The sequence below is a fragment of the Lonchura striata genome, chromosome 3, assembly GCF_046129695.1.
Source record: "Lonchura striata isolate bLonStr1 chromosome 3, bLonStr1.mat, whole genome shotgun sequence".
Classification (NCBI taxonomy): Eukaryota; Metazoa; Chordata; class Aves; order Passeriformes; family Estrildidae; genus Lonchura; species Lonchura striata.
The window spans coordinates 84,352,140-84,375,238 of NC_134605.1; the positions used below are offsets into that span (position 1 = coordinate 84,352,140).

A 23,099-nucleotide genomic window follows, 5' to 3' on the forward strand; every position below is an offset into this window, starting at 1 on the left:
CTGTGAGAAGCTTGTTGATGCTTCCTATTCCTTGCAATTACAGACTTTATGTGCCTTTTGAGACTAGGTACAGAGCAACTCAAAAGATTATTTGTGCCATCAACTTACTTCTTCTGTCCTGGTTAACTCCTAGACAGTCATCTGTCAGAAAGTAAAACAGAATCACATAATCAACTAGGTTGGAAAAGACTTTTGAGATCATGAAGTCCAACCTGTGACCTAACACCACCTTCTCAACTAACAGTGCATGGTATCTTTTTGACAAGCCCTGCTTGTCAAAAAGCAATGAAGTTGGGCCAAATCCCTTGATCCTTCAGGAAGATATGCACTGCACCCATAAGGCTTCAAGGAGTGGCCACTTCTTTTTGGAGCTTTCAATGAAAAAGACAGGGGCCGAGCAATTATGCCCTAAGTTTTTCCTTGGGTCTCCTGTTTTGCTTCCTCCAGGTGAACGGAGGCACTCTTTCTGTTCTTTCCTTCCTCCCCCTCTATGCTTTCTGAGCTTCTGCTCTGCTTTCTGTGGGGACCTGTTTGTGACTTACTGGTTTACCATCACAGAGCACCTGACTTCTTTAACATTGTACATGAAGCTTTATCAGAGCTGATGCAAGAAACTCTCTTATACAACATAGAATTTGAGAGTAAATATACCCATCTTGACATCCCCTTAAAGTTAGTCTCACAGGCAGTGCATGTGTCACACCATCTGCAAAGATAAAAGCGTGGCCAAACTGTACATGAAAACTGCCCCATTAGAAAAAGCTTCCTCTGTATCACTGGCTGCTAACAGACATCCAGTCCTTCTGACTTGTAGTATGAGGGATACCTGGGGACTCGTTCCAAATCTGGATATTCTCTTATCTGGTTCAGAGCTGCCTTCTCAGCCCTTCAAAATCCTAAGAAAGCATTTTACATGTTTTTTAAGAATTTATTTTTTATTGTATTGTAATTGCCTTTTTTGTGTGTGTTGTTTTGCCATTCCTATAGACTCAAGGGTTGAAGGGCTACTAACTTAATCTCAGACCTTGTCTGTCACTCTGGAAGAAACACATCCCTTTCTAAACCTGGAGGATGCTGTTCGTGGGCTCTTTTTTGCTGCATCTTTATCAGACAGCAGCCCAAGTATAATGCTGCTGCTGACTTTGGCTTCTAACTTTGCTCAGTAACTAATGTTTAGAAAACATTTCATGCTAAACTATCTCTGAGTCTCTGAATTAGATAGCGTTAGATTTTTTTGTTCTTACACCGTAGTGTAGTATTTGCTATGGTTTTCCCTCCGAGTGGACAATCTTTCTGCAGCATGCAAATGCAGTTATCAAACAGACTTTAAAAGAAATCTTTTTGGTATATACTGTAACATTTAATTGAATTGCTATTTTGCAATATTTGCTGAATTTGAAAATCTTAATTTTTGGTTTAAATTGCATGATGAGAGTTCTTAAAATATTTAGGATTGTCTTACTGCCCTCTGCATGATCTTGTTTTAAATGGAATTATTATTCTGCCTTCTATAATCACTGGTCTAGCATAGACATAGACATCTTGGTTCTGTGGAGACCTGTTGCAGTAAAGCAGCCTAGGCCAGTCAGACCAGAAATGGGAAGGGACTGGAAAGGCAGAGGTGATAGTGCTGCTGTACTTCTTGAAGAGCAGGAGTCTGGAGCATGAGACATCTTCTCTATTAAAAATTCTTTGTATAGGTGTTGGCATAAGCTAAAAACAATTCAGCATCTTGCTTTGGTTCAGGAACTTTTATTTGGCTGTAGTGGAAATAGGGTGACAAGGTTCAAATACAGAAGATATTCCTTCCTGATACTTGTCAGTGTAAAAAACGCCTTGGGAGCCAGGAGAAGATATGAAGATAAGATATATCTTATGTCATTTATATCCCCGAGGACCTCAGAAATGCTTTTGGAATATTTATATTCTGCTCTGTCTGTATTTATGCAATATCTCTGAAATGGGGAATTATACCTACCCTCATTTAATTAATCACAAAATGATGAGTGCAGAAACCCATAAATAGGTTCTCAAAGTCACACAGTATATCTCACTGATATAAATGAGAAGGAAATGTTAATAAAAAGACTCAGTCTTCACTGAAATGAATGATTTCAGACTTAGTGAAAATCCACACAGAGGGTGATACCACACCTTTCACTACAGACCTCTGCTTTACCACGTGGGCTACTACTGATTTGTAACTGCATTTTGGCAGGGATCTGAAGCTGTAGACATATTAAAAATAATCAAAATAAATAATTCTGATCTGTCCAATGAGCATTCCAATAATGAGCTCCTGCTTATTACCTTTTGAAGGCAATTTTTCCAGAGGCAATCTAAAAATTTCTGTGAAATTCTTAGGTGTCACTTTCCTAGCAGCAAGCAGCTGAAATGTCCGAAAGACTTGGCTCTTGAGAATGCAGTTCTTTTACTAATAGAGGCAAACATACAGCTGTATATTTGCCTTATCTGAATTTCTGTATTGATAAACTGCAGTCTACAGGTTTTGACAAATCTGATTTTGATAAATCAGATTTTGATTTATGCCTTTTCTCTCAGTACCTTCTAAGACATTTTGATTTGACAAGGTAGAATGTGTAAGGTTTTATGTCCAAGTTCAAAACTATGGCTTCAAAACATACCAATGACTTGGTATGTTAGAAGATACTTAACTAAGAAGCTTGGTATGTAAGAAGATACTTAGAAGATACTTAACTAAGGAGCATTTCATTAGAACAGGGTCTGCAGCTGAATCATTAGCATCATCTAGAAGGCAGTTTCCCCTCCTGTCTCCAAACCCCAGGAGGGAGTGTGAATCACAAAACTTGAAAGACCATTTGATCTGTGTGACCTGCCTTCCATACACAACCTCTTTCATAAGCATGGTATTTTACTACCAGCATACATGGTCATTCCTGCAGACACTGATAAAATTCATACTGACCTGTGAATTTTCTTCTTCTCCTAGAGAGTAGTCAATGAACTGGAAGAAGTATTGAGACTCTACTCTTGATAGATGTTAGAAGAGCTTTTATTCACAACAACCAGAATGCTCATTACCTGTCTTGAAAAAAAAATCTCATCCTTTGACAACAGTAAACTTTCTTGCAGATTGCTTTCTGCTATGCTTGCAGAATTATAGTAGAGTATGATGGAATGACCATTTGGGGCTTTAAAGGAAGACTGCAGTGACTTTCTTTGTTTAAGGCAAAAGAAGAGTAGAAATCCTCTAACTCTTTTTCCTTGAGTTAAATGGGCTGTAGATAGTGGAGTAAATGACTACACAGGAGCTGCAAACAGACAACTTCATAGAGGACAAGTTACAGGCTATAAGTAAAACCTTGGAGGACACAGAACAGCCACTGAAAGCCCTCTCTGAACTTGTCTTCTGTGTTTCTTCTGTAACCCATATCTGGGTTGAACCTGACTTCTGAGAAAACAGGCGGCCAAACTGTACATGTAATTTTTCTATGAATTATGAAAATATGAGGTCATGAAACTCTGTTTTTTCCTATCCACTCACAGCAGTTCTGATGCCTCTCTGACACAAAGGTTAAGACCAAACACTTCTTCCTCTGCCCACAAAGAGGGACACCAATTTGTGTTTGAATATAAAATTTAAAACATTCACTCATCACAAAGAAAAGAACTGTGTGATATGACAGATATTATGAGTTTAATAATCTTTGCTCTTCCCCTGCATGATATATATATAAGGCAGTACTGCATTCTTAAAGGAAAACCAAGAGGGAACTTCAGCTGATTTATTTATACACTATAATCCCAACACTCAGCAATGAGTTTTTAAAAGACAGCAGTCCCTGGGAAAGGAGTCCAGCACAAAATTTGTCCGACCTAGTGTGCTCTACTATGTCATTCCTAAAATCTTGCCATTTACGATCCCTGTTCATCAGAAACACCATAAATGAAATAGTTTAGCATGCTCTTTTGCTGCTATATTTTCTTTCCTCTAGGGGAAGATCAGCAATGCTGGACTTCATTTATTTCTCAGGATTAGAAAGGAAAAGGTATCCTAGTATTAGACCACTTTGACAAAGTGGTCAGAGTAATGAGATTAATAAAGTTGAGGGCTTTTTGCAACAGAATGAAAATTCTGTATTTAAACAGATCACTCCCACCACACAGAATGACATGCCTTTTGTTCAGTGATTTACCATGTTTAATTAGTATTTTTTTCAGTATCTTAACCATGTATTCAATTAAATAAAGTAATAAACAAATGTGTTCAAAGCGAGGCAATAGTGTCTTTATGTTATTAATAAATTGTGATCAGATCTCTGTGGGACATGGAAAACTAAAAATAAGTACATAATCTTTGCTTCTCTAGCAAAATTTTAGTGCCAAATTTTGCTCTCAGGTAAATTTCTGTAAAGCATTGTTCATAACAGCATCACAATAGAAGGGTATGTTCACGGTTTTAAAAAGTGCCAAAGGTCAGTAGTTGTATCTTAAAGGCTCAGCACACATCAAGTGGAGCCCTGGTACCAGACTCGTATCACCTTGCTGCGCTACTACATGCATCATTCCTCTCCAACAAACTGAATTGATGTCAACAGATTTGGCTAATTTTTAATTTTTTTTTTAAACTTCAATTTGCCTGTTTCAACAAATGAGAGCACAATTTGGCTGCTTTCTCAGGGAAAAGGAAGCCAACTAAACATGACTTTCACCAGGCCTCAGTTTTTGGCCCCAGATTTCAACATACACTTTTACAACAATCAAAAGAACCATAGAAATTACTTATTTTACTGTTCCTTAACACGTATCACACAGTTCTGCAGCAAGCAGAATCACAGATGAACCTCAGAACATACAGAGAGCACAACTACTACACTGGACATGAAAAGGAAATTTTATTAAACATGTTTACATAACATGAGTTGGAAGTTCATTTAAAAGCACAGGGGAGTGTTAAGACAAGTGGTCAAAATAGAAAGATACTATTGAATTATAGCTAGTTGGTTTTTGTCCACTAAGACAGAACAGAATCTAGTAGTAGTGCACCAATGCTTGAGTTCTTCCTGCTCAGCAGGTCGAGCAGTAACCAATCTGTGCCCTATGGAAAGATGGGCAGAATAATTCCCATGTGTTGAGTAATAATAAATAGTTCACTTGGTGCAGGCAGTATGTCTATGAATTAAAACCTAGTGTGTACACAGTTTCTACATGTGTTACAGCCCCACAGTAGGAATCTACACCAAAATAGTTATTAGAAGGAATTTGGTCCGTACTACATCACGTTTTCCATAGGGTAAAAAATAAAGTCCATCTATAGACATTTAGCACCAGACCCACAGACCTAGCCTGGCTAAAACCTGCAAAATGTCTATAAGAAAAATGGATGGCTTAGATTTCTTGGTTACTTCGGTATAGTAATTACGAGCAAACTGTACAAGTACATGCAACATACAAGCTGGCCTATGTGGAACTAACATACATTATTAAATAACCTTTTTCATCTCTTTTTACAAAACGTGCATGCAGCTTTGAACAGTTCCAAGTCATGCTGCTCTATTTGTGTGATCACAAAATTGAATGGCCTGTAAAAGGAGGGGAAACATATCAATGCACCTGCAAGAATCTGCAGTTCTTCGCACATTTACAGAATATCACAAGGGATTCAAGGCCAAGAGGAACTCAAATGAATAAAAAGCAAATTGAAATTTGATTTTTTTTTCTCCAAAAAGTAAGATATCTTGCGTTAAAAAATCAAGCCTTGTGCTTGCATCAATCTCAAAGAAATGTAAACTAAAATTTGGTAAAAACATTAGTAAGTGCAGAATATTTCAACTGGAATCTCCAGTGAAACATTGAACAACTCATACCGTGCTCTATCCAGGGCAGATAGGTGCATCTGAAGTGACACACATCAGAGAAGCCCGGGTACAGCTGAAAGTGTCATATGCTCAATTCATTCCTGGTCAACATTTGGGAAGTCAAATATACATTTATACACAGAAACGTAAGTATTTCCTCTCCAATTCTAGGAGGAAAATTGCATTACCAGTAACATATTCAATGTCAAAATTAAGACTAAAGCTGCTTTATACCAGTCCCCAGCAGTAGTTGCAGAATTCTTCAAAATTCTTCCATGCAAAACATCATAAACAGAAAAGTTATTATATATATATATATAATGCAAACATATCTGCTTTTTACAAATAAAAAGTGGCACTGTGATGATTTTTATTTTTAAGAATATAACTTAGATTGGTCATTTATTCTGGGTTCCCATGTGAAAGACTTGTAAGTACCAGAACTGAGGAACAATTTGAACTCACTGGAATTGTAATTGTGGCTGTTGAACACTTTAACGATGCTTACAGAGATATGCTTCAGCCCTTTTTTGTTTGTTTTAGAAAAAGAAAGGAAGGGTCTCTGTTAGCATTGTGAGGACTTCTACAAAACTAGCAGAATCATGTGGCAAAAAACTAGTGGAAGTGACAAGTACAGAAAAACTGTTGAAACACCAGGAAGGTAACATTGCTTGAGGGCTCTCTCAAATGTGAAAAAACAACATTGTTAACAGAGTGAGAGCTTCCAGTTTGGGTCATCTTTGACTTAGGTCGAATTTAAATGTCTCTCTCTTTTTTCTTTTTCCTTTCTTTTCTTTTTTTTTTTTTTTTTTTAATCATTATAAGCATCAGTGATAGCTGCTAATAGATTAGCTGTATGTGATATACCTTTGTTCTGTCAATTTAAGCCATCTCTCAACAGACAGACATTTGTTTAGATAACTACTACAAGCAAAAACAGAAGTGATTGTCTCTCTCCAACAGTGTTTCTTGACCATGTGAATATCTGGTTCCAATTGTTATCCTGGGTGATGTTTTTGAATAGACAGCACCTGCTACTATGATCTAATGCAGGGAGGCCCAGTTGAACTTTCCAGAGATGACTGGGAAGCCCTACGTGTCAGGGGAGTCAATGTTGGATCCACTAGCGATGAAGGTGGAAATAATTTATACCAGCCTATTACCACGCTGGACAAATCCAGTTCCTCCAGAAGGATCTGGGCAACTCCCATGAAGCATTTGTGGTCCATTCGGCCATAGTCTCCCCAGACTATTACCTGGAAGAACATAAAATTAAGGTTCATGATTGTCCCCAAATCCATGCTTATAGAGGGTTATATACTTAAACCTGTGATTATGTATGTTTGCTCTTGCTATTATAAGGCAAATGTTCTTCTGAAGAGTGAATGACTGCTTCCCTTTCATGGGAAAACCTCATGGCAGGACAGGAACAAGAGTCAACAAAAAAGAAATGTTTAATGCAATAAGACATTTTTCAAGACTGAAACCACAAGCTGCAAGGATGTCCATAATGGTATTTATAAAATTAAATGCTTATGAGTTGGAATGGAATTACACATACCAGTTAAATTTAAGTAAACATGCAAGTGATTCCCCAAATGACAGCCTAAAATAGGATTAAGAAGAAACTGACCTGAAGGACTTTACCCTGTGGACTTTCTTCAAAAACCAGTGTCTGTTGGTACAGAGGATCAAGCGTCTTCCTTGCAATTCTTGTCTTCTTCTTAGCTATACATGCTCCATTTTCCAGTAAATACACTTTAACATACGGAGCTGCAGACAGAACATCAAGAATGTTATGTTTGGACTTACAGTGCACACCTGAAATGGAGGACAAATGCCTTAAAAGGAAGCAAAGTAGAAAGAAAATGACACATGTTACTTTCATTTTATCTTTGCAATTACATAATCTGAATACAATTATATTAATAAAAAAGATGACACAACCCACAAGAAATCAATTTGATTTTTATAAACTTTAAATGTAATGACCTAAGATGTTACTAAAAACACTTCATGTCAGTAATTTAAAAAACATGTTCTTTTTCCAGGAGTTAGGTGTCACTGACAGCTATTCTAGATTCTCTGTGAATGCTTAGGGGTCAGAGGTAGTTCAAAGCAAAAGGAACTTTTAAGACTCTGCCACTCCAATCACAGACACAAATTGCTCTTTGATCTTTAGCTCCTAAAGAGATTGCAAAGTACCATTTTCACTAAATGTTATTTAAAAGAACTGTTCCAGGTGTTACAATAAGCAGTGGCTGGGGTATTGATTCTAAATCTCCTCTAATAATTGTTTCTACAAATCACTAGAGCTTCAACAAATGTCCTTATAAAATGATACGGTATTTTTACAATATACATAGTAATATTATAATAATATATATTATGTACATGATTGACACTGACAGTAACACTAGCACAAGCTGCTCCCTTCTTGAAGCATTATTGTGTACAGTTTTTTCCATACCTGGGGTAGATTTGGAGCCAGGTTTTTGTGTGAGGCCACGGGCTCTAATGACTTCTACTTCTAACTGGCCTTTTTTATCCACCATTCCAATCTGGATATCACCTGAGAGGGAGAAGAAGAAGCCCACATTTTAGAGAAGCATTACAGCACAGGAGATAAGGTATAAAAGTGAGAAAGAGAAAGACTAGTTTTGTATTATTCTTCTGTATTACTGCGCTTGTTATGTCTCCTGATGATCTCTTTAGCTTCTCCATCCTTAAACAAGGACTAAATAATATATATTTAGGGGGCATGATTCCCTCTCTTGGTTTACAGTTCATACCAGCTAAAAAGAGGCATTTTTTCTTCAAAAGTCTTCACCAAGCACACAGGTGACAATTTTTCCATTTTTATCAATATTCCATACACATTTTTGGGGAATGCATTTGGTGGGACTAAAATGTCACAACATATTAAAAAAACTGCTTTAATTTCTAAACAGTCAAACTTGTTTCCTTGCCTAAGTTTTGACAAATGACATTTCCTGCAGAAAAAGGAAGCTGCTTACTCTGAGACTAATCACTGTTATGATCTAGATCAATAAAATACAAGGGCAATAAAATAAATACTGATGCTCAAAATATTGTATCTCTATGCTTTCATCTATCATGGAATCAGATGAGAAATTAACTTAGATTAAAATAGGCTATTTTGAATAAAAAATGCACAGTATGACATGAGCAGCTACATGACATGAGCAAATAAATTAACTTCATCCATGAAATACGTGAATACACATATATTTGATATGTAAGCTCTGATTGTCTAAAAAAAATCACAAATATCTGATCCTGAACTATAGAATTTGGAGTCTGGGTTTAGAGAATATGTATGTGAGGTATGAAAGAACAGCAACAAAGATTTTTTTTTTTTATCAATTAAACTTTGCTTGAATAAAATCAGTCATGGTTTGCACTAAAAATAGTTCAGAGGAAAATTCCAACAGGCCTTTTTAAGAGCGCGTCTTTGTATCTCATAGCCAAAATAAAACATGCAACAGGTAACCAGAAGGGGGAGCAATAATCCAAACATCTTCAAATAATCACTAATGAAAGGATACCACAGATCAGATCTTCTAAAAACTGTTTAAAAACACGGTGAAGTGCTTTTAATTGGCCAAAACTTGAGCCTATAGTAGATGGAGTTCTAAAAAAAGTCAAAATAAATGTACTCAATTTATCTGCAGAAAAATCTTAAATTGCAAAACAAGATTGAAATAAAGAAACAGAAGAAATGTAGACTTATATACATGATTATATACACTTATATGCATGCCAATAAATCCATTTAGATATTTATTAGACAAATAATATCACTAATACATTTTCTTCTAAAATAATAATAAAAATGTTAATTTAATAAGTTTGATGTTTATGAATGCTTTAGTAGCAGTCATTTGGATTTATACAGCAAGTTTTCCTTAGAGGGTCTTCAGAGCATTCTCAATATGGTTTTCCTTCTGCCCATGAGTTGGGAAGGGAACACTGTCTTTTGAAATTTTTCTCTCTTCTTTTTCAGAGCTGTCTCAATGTGGGAAATTAATTATTTGTTTACCAAGACAGTTGTAGTGAAGCATTGGCCATTTATAATTTCCACAAGAAGTATTATTACAGTAGTGGATCAAGGACTCCTCAATTAGCATCCTAAAGCATGTTTAAGAAATGCTCATATATAAGCCCAAAAAACTCCAACTCCAAATGTGTCCAAAGATACTTGCACAGTCCTGCACTTTTTTACTCCTTACACAACTCATATCTTCTTCATAAAGAAGCTACAGCTAATAATGCTAAAGGAAATTACAGACTGGTTTGGAAAATAGAGATCACAGGTAGCCCCCAGCAGCTGTTGGAGAAAAGGACTTTATGTCTCTCATGACAAGCACTGGCTTTATCAGTGACTGATTACTGGTCATTGCAAATGTTTCCAGAAGTTTCACTTTCTAGAGTGAGACAAACTAAACTTGAAAAGGTGTAGTTTGGCCAGAAACCCTCTGTCACATCCAATATAATTTGTGTCAAGTAAATATGAACTCTGAACAGCTGAGATTTTACAGCGAGCTATGATTGGAGAAGCCACAATAATTTTGTGTGGGAAGTAAAACCCCTGTCTTCAAATTGCAGTTAAGGTTAGCCAGTACCTCAAATGGAGCAAATAGTTTCTCACCCCACTTTGGATGCTGCAGTGATAGGAACACCGGTGACTGCAGATAGGACCTTCATGTTGACAATGAAGGAAGACACTTGGTAAAAGTCCTTTTGGTGCTGTAGTCTGGCAGTGTGTGTATTAGTTAATTGTCCTATTGTTCATTTAACAGAGGAGAACGTATCATTCTTACCCATGGCAGGGGTTGCTAGTGTTTGTCGTCCTACTAACTGTGCAGGTCCCAGTCCATCGAGGAAATCACTGAACTGACTGTCAGCGCCCAGCCGTACTCCAGGAAATATTAAGCTGAAACAAAATAGAAGCTGGTTAAGCATAAGAACAGGATTAATTTCTTTTATCCTACAGTTTTACCTCAAAAATACAACTATACAAGTCAAGCAGCTCAGGATGCACAACTACAAGTCATTCTGCGGTGTCAGGAATGAGATGTTTCCCATGGACCCCAAAGCAGTGTAAAGAAACTCTCCACATCAACTCGATATAGTCCATAAAATAGGTCTTGCTAAGGAGGTCTTCAGGACCAGTGAAGAGCTTGATAGGTAAATAGACTAAGAATGACCTTGTATGAGAAAACATAAAAAGCTTCATGAAATTTCATATCCTATTCTTCATTAGTGAGTGTGTGATTTGCATTGATCCAAACCCCATCTGCATCAGTTAGAACAAACAGGGAAAACAGATGTATACACTAAATTAATCTGATTGCTGCAGCTGTTTAATGAAGCAGTAAACTGTCAGGTAGTAGCAGTAGGGGTGATTAGAGCTAAAGCTAATGCCACTCTCCAGCCAAAATATTCTGGCAGACAAATCTGGATCTGCAGTTGCTACCCACTCCTCTGTCATGATACAAACTGAACACATCAGTACATTGTATATGGAAACATTCAAGGCCAGATTAGACAGGGCTTTGAGCAACTTCATTTTGAAGATGGCCCTGCCCAGGGCAGGGGGTTAGACTATATGACCTTTACAGGTCCCTTCCAACTCAAACTATTCTATGATGCTATAATGTGTACTTGGCCAAGCTGCTTTCTTATATTCCATAGTGTCCACTTTTTTTTTTTTAATAGATATACAGTCACCAAAAAATAACAAAAGGAAAAAACAGACAGAGAAAGAATGATCCATGGTGGGAAGACTCAGCTTTGACTTCCTTCTAACAATTATGAGAAATAAAAGAATAGACTCTGAACCAAGTCTAGACAACGTATTCCCCAGTAGGCCATCCACCACTCTATATCCTCTTCTTCTCCAAATGAAACTCCCCCATTAGACTGCAAAAATAATAGCAAACTTCCTAATAAAACCAAAAGCATCTAGAGTTAAGATCTTTGATTCCTGCACATCAGGCTTGTGTGCTTCAGCCATTCAATTCACAGTTCTTTGCAAACCCTGTAGTTGCACAGAAGAAGTCCATTCCTCTGCTGAAGACTAAGTGTTCTTTCTATGCCTGCATTAAACTTATTGACTGTCTGTGATTGAAGCTGGTCAGAAAATATCATAGAATCATAGAATAGTCTGAGATGGAAGGGACCCACAAGGATCATCAAAGTCTGACTCCTGGCCCTGCACAGGACAGCCCCAAAAATCTCACCAAGTGCCTGAGAGCATTGTTCAAATGCTTTTTTCTTGAACTCTGTCAAGCTTGTTGTTGTGACCACTCTCTGGGGAGAAAAACCTTTTTTAACCTCTAACCTAATCTCTCCTGATTCAGCTTCATGCCATTCCCTTGGTACAGCACTTCTCTTTAGAAAACTCTTTGTTTTCCAAAAGGTAAGCTTTTTCACAGAAATTTAGTTTTAAATTATTTTTTTTTAAATATGGCTTCTTTAGATGGAGGAAGAAAAGAATCTCATGGTCTCCAGTAAAACACCAAAATACAATTTGCTTCTCTCCGCAGTGGCACTATCCTTTCACTCTTGCCTCTGCTATAAGACATTTCTTGCTTGTTTCATTGCCCTTTTTTCCCAAAATGTGTTACCTTTTGCCACTAACAACATTGAAAACATTTACTTGAGAGCACAATTCTGGCTATACATATGATAATGAACTTCGGAAGTACACATTCATCTTAATGTGTATTAGTTCTAATTCATTAAACTCCAGTTAAGGGTCAAGCAAAAGAACATGACCTTACCTGGGGCGCAAGCACTCTGTTCACTTTTCAAGCTTGCTTTCCTCACTGCCTTACTCAGAGGCTGATTCTCAAATCAGCAATTTATGTCTCTACCTTTCTCTCCTGCAGATGCCTGCTGTGACCCCCAGATCCAGACCTTGGCTACCCCAGCCATGCCAAATCTATTTACACACAATGAGGGTGGAACAGAGGATTAAGCTGTTCCACTGAAAATGTCCTCACCCTTGGTGCTGGGCTCCCACCTCTCCACTGCTAACCAGGGAAACAGGCTCCCCCAGCTCCTCCCCAAAGGGTCCAGTTTTTTGGGCCCTTTGTCACCAAGGTGAGTAACTGGTGCCCTACAGATTGACACTCCAGCATAGAGAAGGGAAGGAGGACGGCAGGGTGGAGTGTTGAAAGGGTAAAAGTCAAGGAATCATAATGGGGAAAACACTGTGATATTTTACTCTTGTCCCTCATTCTCCATCTGATCTTTATCTGCTTTGGTTTTGAATTAGTCATGATGGAGCCTGTTTTTTTTTCATGGCTCTTAAAATTCATAGCCTTATCACAGAACTATAGAATGATTTGGGTTGGAACGCATTTTAAAAATCATCAAGTTTTGATGCCTGTGCCCCATCTAACCTAGCTATGAACACTCCCAATGATGAGCTAATTCACAGTTTCTCTGGGCAACCTGCCCCAGTGTTGCAAAAAAATTAGAGTGGTGAGAAGATCTGATGATGAAAGTCCCTTTACACAGATCGTTACCACCACCACCACACCAGTCTTGGCTCTTTGTGCCTCATACAGTATGCAGTAGCAATTGTGGTAACACACTAAGCATATAAAAAGGTGAAGCCAAAGAAGTCCAAATCTCTAATTTTTTTTCCACGTTTATAAAGGTGCATTTGCCCACCCCCATTTTCCCCTTTATTTGGGGAGTTATTGTCTAAGAATTCCCTAGTAACCACTATACCTTGACACATGCAGTAGAGTGCCACTTAGAACTGCGAGGATGCTGGAATATTCCTACAAATTTTTGTGTCAGAACTGCCTTTGTTCTCCTTTCCTACACATTAGATTGTTCAGCAGTGAATGGAAACAGCTCCCCCATTCCCCACAGCTGTCTGTCTGACTTCAGAGGATGGGGCAGCTGGGCTCTGGGTTTACAGCTCTTAATAAGAGACTTGGAACAACTCCAAATTAAACCTTCTTTGTATATAGTATTACTGAACAGAGTTTCATATCACAGGAATTCACATTCAACATCTGAAGTTTAACTCTGAGGTAATCCAAACATATCTCAAAGAAGTATCTCTGTGTTTTATTTTGAACAATGCAGTCTTAATTTAGTAGTCTTTTGATGAACAAAATGCCTCACTGGGTGACAGTGAAAATTAAGAATTCTTAAGAAGTTCTGTCTCAATTTCAATTTCCATAAAATTTGTGTTATGTACCTAAAATAGTTCAGTTTTTCAAATGTTTCAAGAGGAAGAATCTTTACACAGAGCCATTCCCTTTGGCTAGACATCCCAAGTAATGGGAAAGAAACTTCTACTACATTAGAAACTTCTCCTACATTACTGATATTTTTAATGACACTTACTTGCCCTCGGAGCTATAACTATTTATGCTGCCATCAGTGGATTCTCGACTTGGTTGTCGAACCATGCGACTTCTCATCTCTGCTGCCATTCCTGTTTCTGTGCTTCTCTGTATCGTGCTCTTTAGCTTCTTGCTGCCAGCCTCTGAAAGCAGAGAAAAAGAAGTGACAGTTAGAATAACTTACAGCAAAGCCTTCCTTTGCAGTTTTTACCCAAGAACAGGGATCTAACTTGGTCATTCCTATTTACTAACATAAAAAGACTATTCTGATTTATGAAGCAATCTCTCTTCCTCAGTTACAAACTGGAAATTACTCATATTTAAAAGGCTGCAACCTGAAGATTTTCATTAGGGCAAACTGCTAGAAATTAGATGTCTTGTTAATAGCCTTTACACAACTGAAATGCAGACAGGTTGTGATACTGTTTACTAACCACATACTTGGTAATATGCCTCTAGCCACCTTGCTAGGTTGGGTGACTGCAAAAGAAGATATAGTTCTCACAGAAAATAAAAAGAAAAAGATGCTTCATGCATACCACAGAAAAAAGTTAAATACTAAGATACTTAGTATCAAAAATATAATAATGTCTTTTGACATTATCTTACTTCTCACCACAAAATGTCTTCAAAATAAACATTAGACTTTACAGAAGGTATGATCTCAGCAGTCCAAAACAGAAATAACTCTTGGGGAATTTGTTTGGGAAACCACAAAATAGTTAAGCTGGACAGGACCACAGTGGAGCATTTGGTCCAACCTCCCTGCTTTCTAGAGCCCATTGCACAAGATTGTGTCCCAACAGTTCTTGAATATCTCTAGTGAGGAGACTCCACAACCTCTCTGGGCAGTCAGACTCTAGGCTTGCAACTCTAGGATTAGAAAGTAATGTAAATATTTTGAAATCGTTTAAAGACTTAATCCATTTGGTCAAGCTTTAATCCCACATCCTTTAAAATGTAATTTGATTTTCACCCCGAAGTTTTCATGTTTCCCCTGCGTAAGAAGAGCTTCTAGTCCTTTACAGGTTCTCTATGCATTATCACTGATCTAGAGTGAATTCTGCTGTCATACAGCAGAAACTACTCTTCTAGATGGTGATAGTTGTTCTCAATGATCTTTATATTTCTTCCACCAAAGTTTCCATGTGATGTAATAACATGTGTTGTCTTCAAACTCAGTGTCCTGGTCTTGTTCATTTAGTTTAACACAGGTACCCAAAGTTCAATGGGTAACATCACTTTCTCTCAGAAAGTAATAGATTTGACAAGGTTTCACATAAGTACATGCTACAACATTCTTCTGCATTTGCCCCTTCATTTCAGCGCTCCTTTATTCACCCCTGGAAAGTCTGCGTGCATATTTTTCATGGTCTTCTCAGGGAAACAGATGAAAAAGCAAAAATTTCTTCCATCTCCCCATGCTATGGAGACTGAATTGCTCTGAAAAATTTTTCACCTTCCTCTTGATGTTTGAAACTGACAGATCTTGATAGATCTTATTCATCACAATAAAACTTTTGTAGCCCCCACACAGCCTGCCCATTCCCCAGGGTGTTTAAACATGCTGTGGAGATCAGTTGGCCCTTGCACTTTGGGTCTGCAGAGCTGGTCAAGGTCAAGAAGAAATCACCATGCAGCTATCAGAGTAACCTCTTTGAAGCTCTCAGGGGAACAGCAAACATGGCCTAAGTGAAAGAATTACTATATTGGGCTCAGAGGAGATATGCCCACAGTGAAAGGGCTGAGGTTTTCCTCTTAAGCTTTTAGGACCAGGGTTTATTTTTCTACGGCCAGTAAGCCACACTCAAAAGAGATCAGCTACTTCCACAGATCCTTTCCTCCCGAGGCCAACTGCTCTGAGATTTTCCTGTGGGCCACTACAGCTCATCCACATTGCCGGTCCTTGGTCAGCTGAAAACACATTAACCAGTGCTGCTAAATGTGAGGTAGAGTAGTGTAGGCAAGGTACAGCAGGCAGACTGTGCTCCACTCTTACGCAGTGCAGGTGGCTGTGGGAGGGATTTGCTGGCGCTTCAGTGACTCAGTATGTAGAAACCCAAATGCTACATTTGCTCCTGAACTTTCTCTTTAAAAACTGAGGGTGTGTTCAGCATATCAAAGCTCATAGGCAGGATGAGTCTCAAAAATAACTCAAAAAGCAGCTTGGAAGTATAAGCCACATACAGAACTGTACTCCAAAGCAGGATTTTCACATTTTCTCTAGGTATGCATTTTCCTTCCACCCATATTGTTTTCTCTGCCTCTGTCTCTGTCTCTGTCTCTGTCTCTGTCTCTGTCTCTGTCTCTGTCTCTGTCTCTCTTTCTTGCCAGGAGCTATCTGAAAGTGTGTCTGTTTCCATGTCCTCCTAGAAAGCATGTGAGATTATGTGGTTTACCTGCTGCCTGCATTTCTGGAGCTAGTCAGATCAGGCAGCATGACCTGGAGGATGTAAAAGCCTGAAATGTGTTCAGCTGAATAGGGTTGCTTATGAGTATTCAGAGGTCAGGAAAAGTAAATGAGGAGACTCTAGAGGTAGCTACAAGGCCATCATGGTCTTGGCACAAATTGGTAAAGATACGTTGTTCTGGACCACCTGGACAACATGGTGGATGCTGAAATTTAGCAGTGAGAGACAGGTTGTTGGGACAGATAACAAATATAGTCATAGAAATAATCACTGTAAAAATATCCATTCACTAAACTACAAAAATTAATATTTTAGCTTTGAGCCACGGTAGAGATTGAAAATAGCAGACGGATTTTTTTTTTAAGAGCAATGTTACATTGATATGTATAACATTGGTACTGCTGTTTAAACACACTTCTTTTCTCCACAGATTTGAAAAGCACAAATCCTGAAATAGGAATCCTTGTGCATGGCTAAAACTATGTCTTTCTGAGCTGCAAGTACCAGATTGTCTTTTTTCAAGAATTTTTCAAATCACTGCTCTCTGTTTTACAGTCCCAGATTCTACTTCTTTCTCTTTTCTCATCAGCATTTTTACTTTTCAGGTTGAAGAATCAAAAGCATCTTTTTGCCTCCCCTTATAACTGCTATTAATACCCACAATGTTTCCCAGGAAAACTAGAGTCCTTTATAACCTCAGTCTTAATATTCTGAAGTACAATTGGAAATATAACAGTAACCCCACAGAATGACGAAACACAACAAGAGTTTTAGGGCATAGAGAAAATTGCTTTTGCCCATTGATATGAATCAAAATACTTGTTGCACAGGTTTTGGAAGTTTTAACCTTGGTCACTTATGCATCTCATATCTTACATGATACATTATTTTTTGCAATTTTAACACAAAAAGTCAAAAGATGGTTTATCTTGTTAGTCTGCTCCTATAAACTTCTCAGCAAAACCTAGTTCTGTGAGGGAGGGAGGTGCTTAGCATGCAGATGATTTGAGAGCTGCTTCTATTCCTAAAGGTGCCTTGCTAAAGTGAACTCAACTCTGGGGTACAATTCCAGTCCTGCCTTGACTGCACAATGAAATAAGGGATCCAAACAACTACCAGTGCTTTCTCTGCTATTGATAATACTGGTTTTAGAAAACTTCCACTTTCATCTTGTATTACTTTTAATCTAACAGCTCTGCATATATCTTTCAAATGCTGCCTTTACATGAATAATACAAGTTCATAAAATTTTCAAGTTTAATATCTATGCTATGACATACTGAGATTTTCTGCTCTTGTCAGGGTGTCTATTGGAGAATGCTTGATCCTGCTCCAAATCTTTATTAGTTTGCTATGTACAATTAAATTTTATAATACATTACAGTTATTTGCATGCACTGTAAATTACACTATATTCATTGTGCAGAATGAGGATGTCTCTATACAGACTATAGTTTAGGCCTAAAATTTACATCTAAAATCTCCAATGTTTGTTTCTCTGCTGTGTCAGTTATGTAAGGATTTCTGCATGCAGAAATACAGACTGATGTGCATACATTACATGTAAATACCTGACTTAACAGGTACAAGCTTGAGAAAAACTGCTAAAAAGCAATTGTGATGATTATTTTTGCAGATTTAATAATTAATGCCAAAGCATCATAAAGCAGCCACCTGCAGCTACAAAATATACACAGCTTGTAAGCATTTTGAAATTCATCAACAGGCTTGTTGTAGCAGTCCTGCTATAACATGCTGATGAGTGTGTGCAATGTGCTATTTCCATCTACTTATTATAAATATAGTCTATAGTGATTCCTGTTTGGTCTGACAAGAAACTGGTCCCTGATTTTGGTGTCCTCTGACAAACGTAAGCTAACAAAGACCAGGACCTGAGTAACCAGGCACAGCAAAAAAGCAATTGTGCTCTACCTTATATCTGCACAAAATATCAAAGCATCTGATGTGTTCCAAATTTCTGTACATCCTAATCACTCTGAAGTCTAGAAGCCAGGAGTTATTGACAACAGAATTATAGTGAGAGGGTCAGTGATATAATCTAGATATTTAAGGTGGCCTACTACAGATACCTCAAATTTACATTCTAAATGTAAATCCAATTCAGTGAGGACAATGCTAGGCATTCTCCCCCTCAGCAAAGGCATGGCTGTATATGGCATCACCATTGGCCTGGCTTTTCCTCTGTGCTCCATATGGTGCCTGGAGGCAGTTACACATTTTGCTCTTGTTTTCATTCAGGAAGTCTGAAATGATGAGATGGGCTGCTGGAGCAAAGCTTTCATCTGAGGTGCCAAGGTGTGTATTACATGCCATGGGTCAAGGCTAGGGGACATACAATAATGTGCAAGGACATGAGCTTGGCAGCTTAGTCAATAGGACAGTATTAGAGACCACTGTAGGGCAGAAGACAATCCTGACATGTGCTGCTTATGGGGAGAGGTGCCTTAAGTGAGCATTGGCCAGAATTGTACCTGAGGGCAACTAGTTGGTTAGCACCCAAAAAAAGAAGCAAATTTACACACATGCAGCACCCAAGTATGTGAAAATTCATTATTGGTTCAAAAGAACACACCAGAGAACAAAGCGTACATCACTGCTAAATCTGCTAAGGAAAGGGATCATAAGAAGTGTCATTGTATGGCTCAAGGGCAATTCATTTGTAGTATCAAGTACGCTCTTGCATCCAAAGAAAGCCTAAAAGGACTACAGCTCAAAGCCAGCTCTGACAGAAACCTGGCAGGACTGTGACCATATGGTTGCTTTGTACACTGACTCTATGAGACACCAACAAGATTATGCCAACTGGAATAGTAAGGTCAACCTCAAAGATCTATATAAAGAAAAGCCAAGGGGCACATTTTGTTCTGGACATTTCTAATGTATTAGTGATTTTTACAACTTAAAATTTAGGTGCTTGGAGACCTGCTAGATTACAATTTCTGCAGCATCCCCCTCACTTTGCATGTAGTGGTTTTAAACAACAATATTAAAAAAGTGCCCTTTGGCTTATGGTCCTAAAACAGAGACAGAAGACAAATAAATAGTTCAAAGAGCATTCAATTTTTTAAATGTATACACCTCTCAGATGAACTCAGCAGTACATTGATCACTAAGACTGAAAGTGCATAGTGACTATGGGTAGAAGATAAATAATAAAAAATTTGACATTTAAATATGAATTTCAACAATACAAGTTTCTAGACTTTACATCATGCAATATTTCCCTTTACTTTCAAGTCTATGTATTGTGTATTGAGAAGAAATTTTATCAGAAATAAACTGGAATAAACTGTATCTCACAACTGTATTTAGGAAGACACAAACTCATGTGGCAAACACCTTTCACTCCCAATAAATACTTTCAGATAATGCATAAAAGATAATGCAATTAGTCCCTTAATATACATGATATGTTTTTCTGACATATAGTAGAGCAATGGAACAAAAAGCACCAATCCTAAAAAAAGAAGACTTTACTGAATTGATGTCAATGGTTGTATCAGTGCTTTGATGGCATTTTAGACAGTGTACAGCAGAATCTCACCTTTTGACTGTATTTTTCACTGAAAATCAAATTTGCAGAGTCAGACTCTTAACATTTTTAGATTTCAAAGTAACTTATCCAACAGCTCCTACTGACTTGCATGAAACAGAAGTTGCACTTTGAGAGCAAATGACAGGAATAGTGCAAAGCATCAAAACAAAAGCAAACAAGAAGTGGAAAATCAGGCCATTTTTTACTACCTGACAGTGGTCTCAAAACTTTAAGCAACTGCTTTTACAAATTGTATCTCCTTTAGATATCTTAGACATACTTACTGAAAAAAATTAAAAAATAAGAGTAGAAACAAGCATGTGTTTTATATGTTTGTTCTGATACTTATGATTTTTTCATGTCAGGGAAGAAAACCTGTGATTAACCAGGACATATGTATCTTAAGGCAAAGCAAGGATGTCTGGTCAGAAAAAGATCAGTTATGACTTCTGAAATTACTTTATGAAGATTAATTGTTTTGTCCACATAGCTGCAATGAAGAGAAAGATCCACTGCCTGTCAGCCAAAATGAGGCAAAGATGATCTATAGCAATGAGTTTCTATTTCTGGGATTGTGCTAAGTATATTTTATAAACATACAAAAATGAAAGCATCTTTGTTTTCACACATATGCAAATAGCTATATAAAACCATAATATGTCAGTGAAGCTGATAATAGGTACGCATGCCATGTTCTTCATCTCCTAAAGCCTATTTCAATGAAATTCAATTATTAAAACAACAGACCCATGTTTCTAACAAATAATTTACTATGTAAACAGTTTATAAAATATCAAGCACTCACTTTCTCATACACTCTTGGCTTTTTTGTTAGATGGGAGGAGAATATGAGGCAGAGCGAAATAAGCTCAGAAGAGCTGTTAGTACCTCAACAATAACATTTTTAATTTAAAACACAGCCCTGTATTACAACATTACTTATAACCAGCCAAACCCTCTCAGAGAACTGACATATGGTATAGAGATAACATTTGTCCAAGGCAAGGGTGCTGGGGCACAGCTTGCAGTTAATACAGCAGGGGAAAATGAAATGCAGTGCAGAAAAGAAAAGGAGATTTTTCAGATAAACAAAACCAACATTTCATTAGGAACTTATACATATTTAAGTAACTTGATGTCTTTTGTGGTTTTAGGTAGCCATTACAATTTTAATAAATTTGAGACCTTTTAAGCAAGTGTTTGGCATTGCAAATAGTTAAGCATTTATTATTAAAATATGACATTGTGATTAATAAAAGACAATATTTTACAAGATGATACTACCAATATGACAATTTATAAGGCATGACTATTAAAGAAATTCACTTTTACTGTGCATCTTCAAAAAATTTCCTGAGAACTATGTGCTGTACCTGGTGGCAGCCCAAAGTCTAATTATCTTAATAACCTCCAAAATACCTGTAAATTGAAACACTGTCAAAACCACTAGTGCTAAAGTATCTTCCAGTAAAAACATGTTACATGCCTTTTTGTACAGTTGAAAAGTTTCTGAATAATAGCTCAACCCTAATACAATTACAGAGTATATTAATCAGGAGACATTATAGCTTCAGAAACAGTCCCTTCCTTTTCATCTCAATTACCAACCAGTGAAACAATCTGAAAATGCTTTACCTTTTCATTAGTTTGATTTCCTCCTACTGCAACTTCCAAGCACTCTAAATTTTGTTTTACTGCTACCATCAGCTCCCAGGTGAATATCACATTTCCCGTTAAACGTGTTAATAACCTGCCTTTAGAGATAATTTCTAATATATCAGACCAACATTGTATCTCACGACTCCGGTTTTTCTTTAGTGACCACAGCATTGCAAAGTTGTAACTCCAGACTACCATACATTGCTAAAGCAAGACTCATGAACAGGCTCACCACGGTAAAACACAGAAAATACAAGCTTACCTTTGGTTTAAGCAAAATTAAACATTGGCCATGATCTAATCCTTAGCGAGCAGCCAGCACCTAAAGCAGCTTCACCTTTGTTTAAATAACTTGTGCAGTTTCTGGGTAGAATAACTCTTTGGGGTCCTGGCGTTGCCTCTGTCTCATTATCCTGTAACCACTTGGCACTGCAGCACTGCGAGGAATGATCAAGTTGCTTCACTCACAAGTTCTTTATACAACTGTAATTACATTACAGAGCCTTGCAGTGAAAAAAGTACTGAACTACCTACTAGCTAGCACTTCATAATATATTGCTGAAAGGTTAAAAAATTTAGTCAGCAATGCATATTCCAGTTATGTGCAAGCAGAGAAGGGCACAAAATATTCTTAGCAACCGTGGTCAATGCATTTTTTTAATGCTGCTGGTCAAAATTTGATGAGGAGTCAGATAAATTCAGACTCACATTTCTCTGTCCTGGTGATTTTGACTCATTTTTCACGAATTTTGGTACAAAAGCACCTGAAGCACTGCAAACCTGAGAAAGCATCAAATTAGCATTAAGTATAAGTTACAGTTATGCAGCAGAAAAGTCTAAATGATGTTACTGTCTGAGAGGGACTTGAGCACAGCAGAGTTAAAAAAGTTTCACTGCCTCTGAAATGCCCATGTGCATTCTGAGAACCGAACTTCATTTTTTAATTGCTCCTTTCATCTTTAATCTTCCTTTTGAGGAAACAGACTTTGCAATATTTGTTTCTATGTCAAATTTATTTCATTTCTTTGATACTCTATTCTGAAAATGTATTATACTTTTATTTTGCAATTGGTTAAGAATCAATTAATTTAACACACCTTTATCAACTGGCATTTGAAATTGTAGGGACCAATTTGCCTTCTCAGGATGATTAGAGCCAGAAAGGAAAAAGGAAATTACTCAGCATTTGTCAAACCTAAAGAAGAGAATTATTTCAAATATAATTATAATGAAAAAA

General features: G+C 37.4%; 1 protein-coding gene across 34 annotated transcripts in view; it reads right to left on the reverse strand.

The window, feature by feature from the left end:
• RIMS1 (regulating synaptic membrane exocytosis 1) overlaps positions 1 to 23,099 on the reverse strand; it is a 417,183-nt gene that overhangs the window by 248,063 nt on the left and 146,021 nt on the right. For 32 of the 34 annotated variants that reach the window (XM_021553838.3, XM_021554103.3, XM_021553953.3 and 29 more), the window contains 5 exons: positions 14,238 to 14,379; positions 10,685 to 10,797; positions 8,311 to 8,412; positions 7,474 to 7,613; positions 4,859 to 7,096 (listed from right to left, as the gene is read on the reverse strand). The exons of 1 other annotated variant lie outside the window; for it this stretch is intronic. In XM_021553838.3, coding sequence (XP_021409513.2) covers positions 6,878 to 7,096; positions 7,474 to 7,613; positions 8,311 to 8,412; positions 10,685 to 10,797; positions 14,238 to 14,379 — 716 coding nt within the window. In that variant the 3' untranslated portion in view covers positions 4,859 to 6,877. Of the gene's footprint in view, positions 1 to 4,858; positions 7,097 to 7,473; positions 7,614 to 8,310; positions 8,413 to 10,684; positions 10,798 to 14,237; positions 14,380 to 22,124; positions 22,317 to 23,099 lie in introns of those variants that run through there. One more of the 34 variants, XM_021554094.3, reaches the window with a different exon arrangement.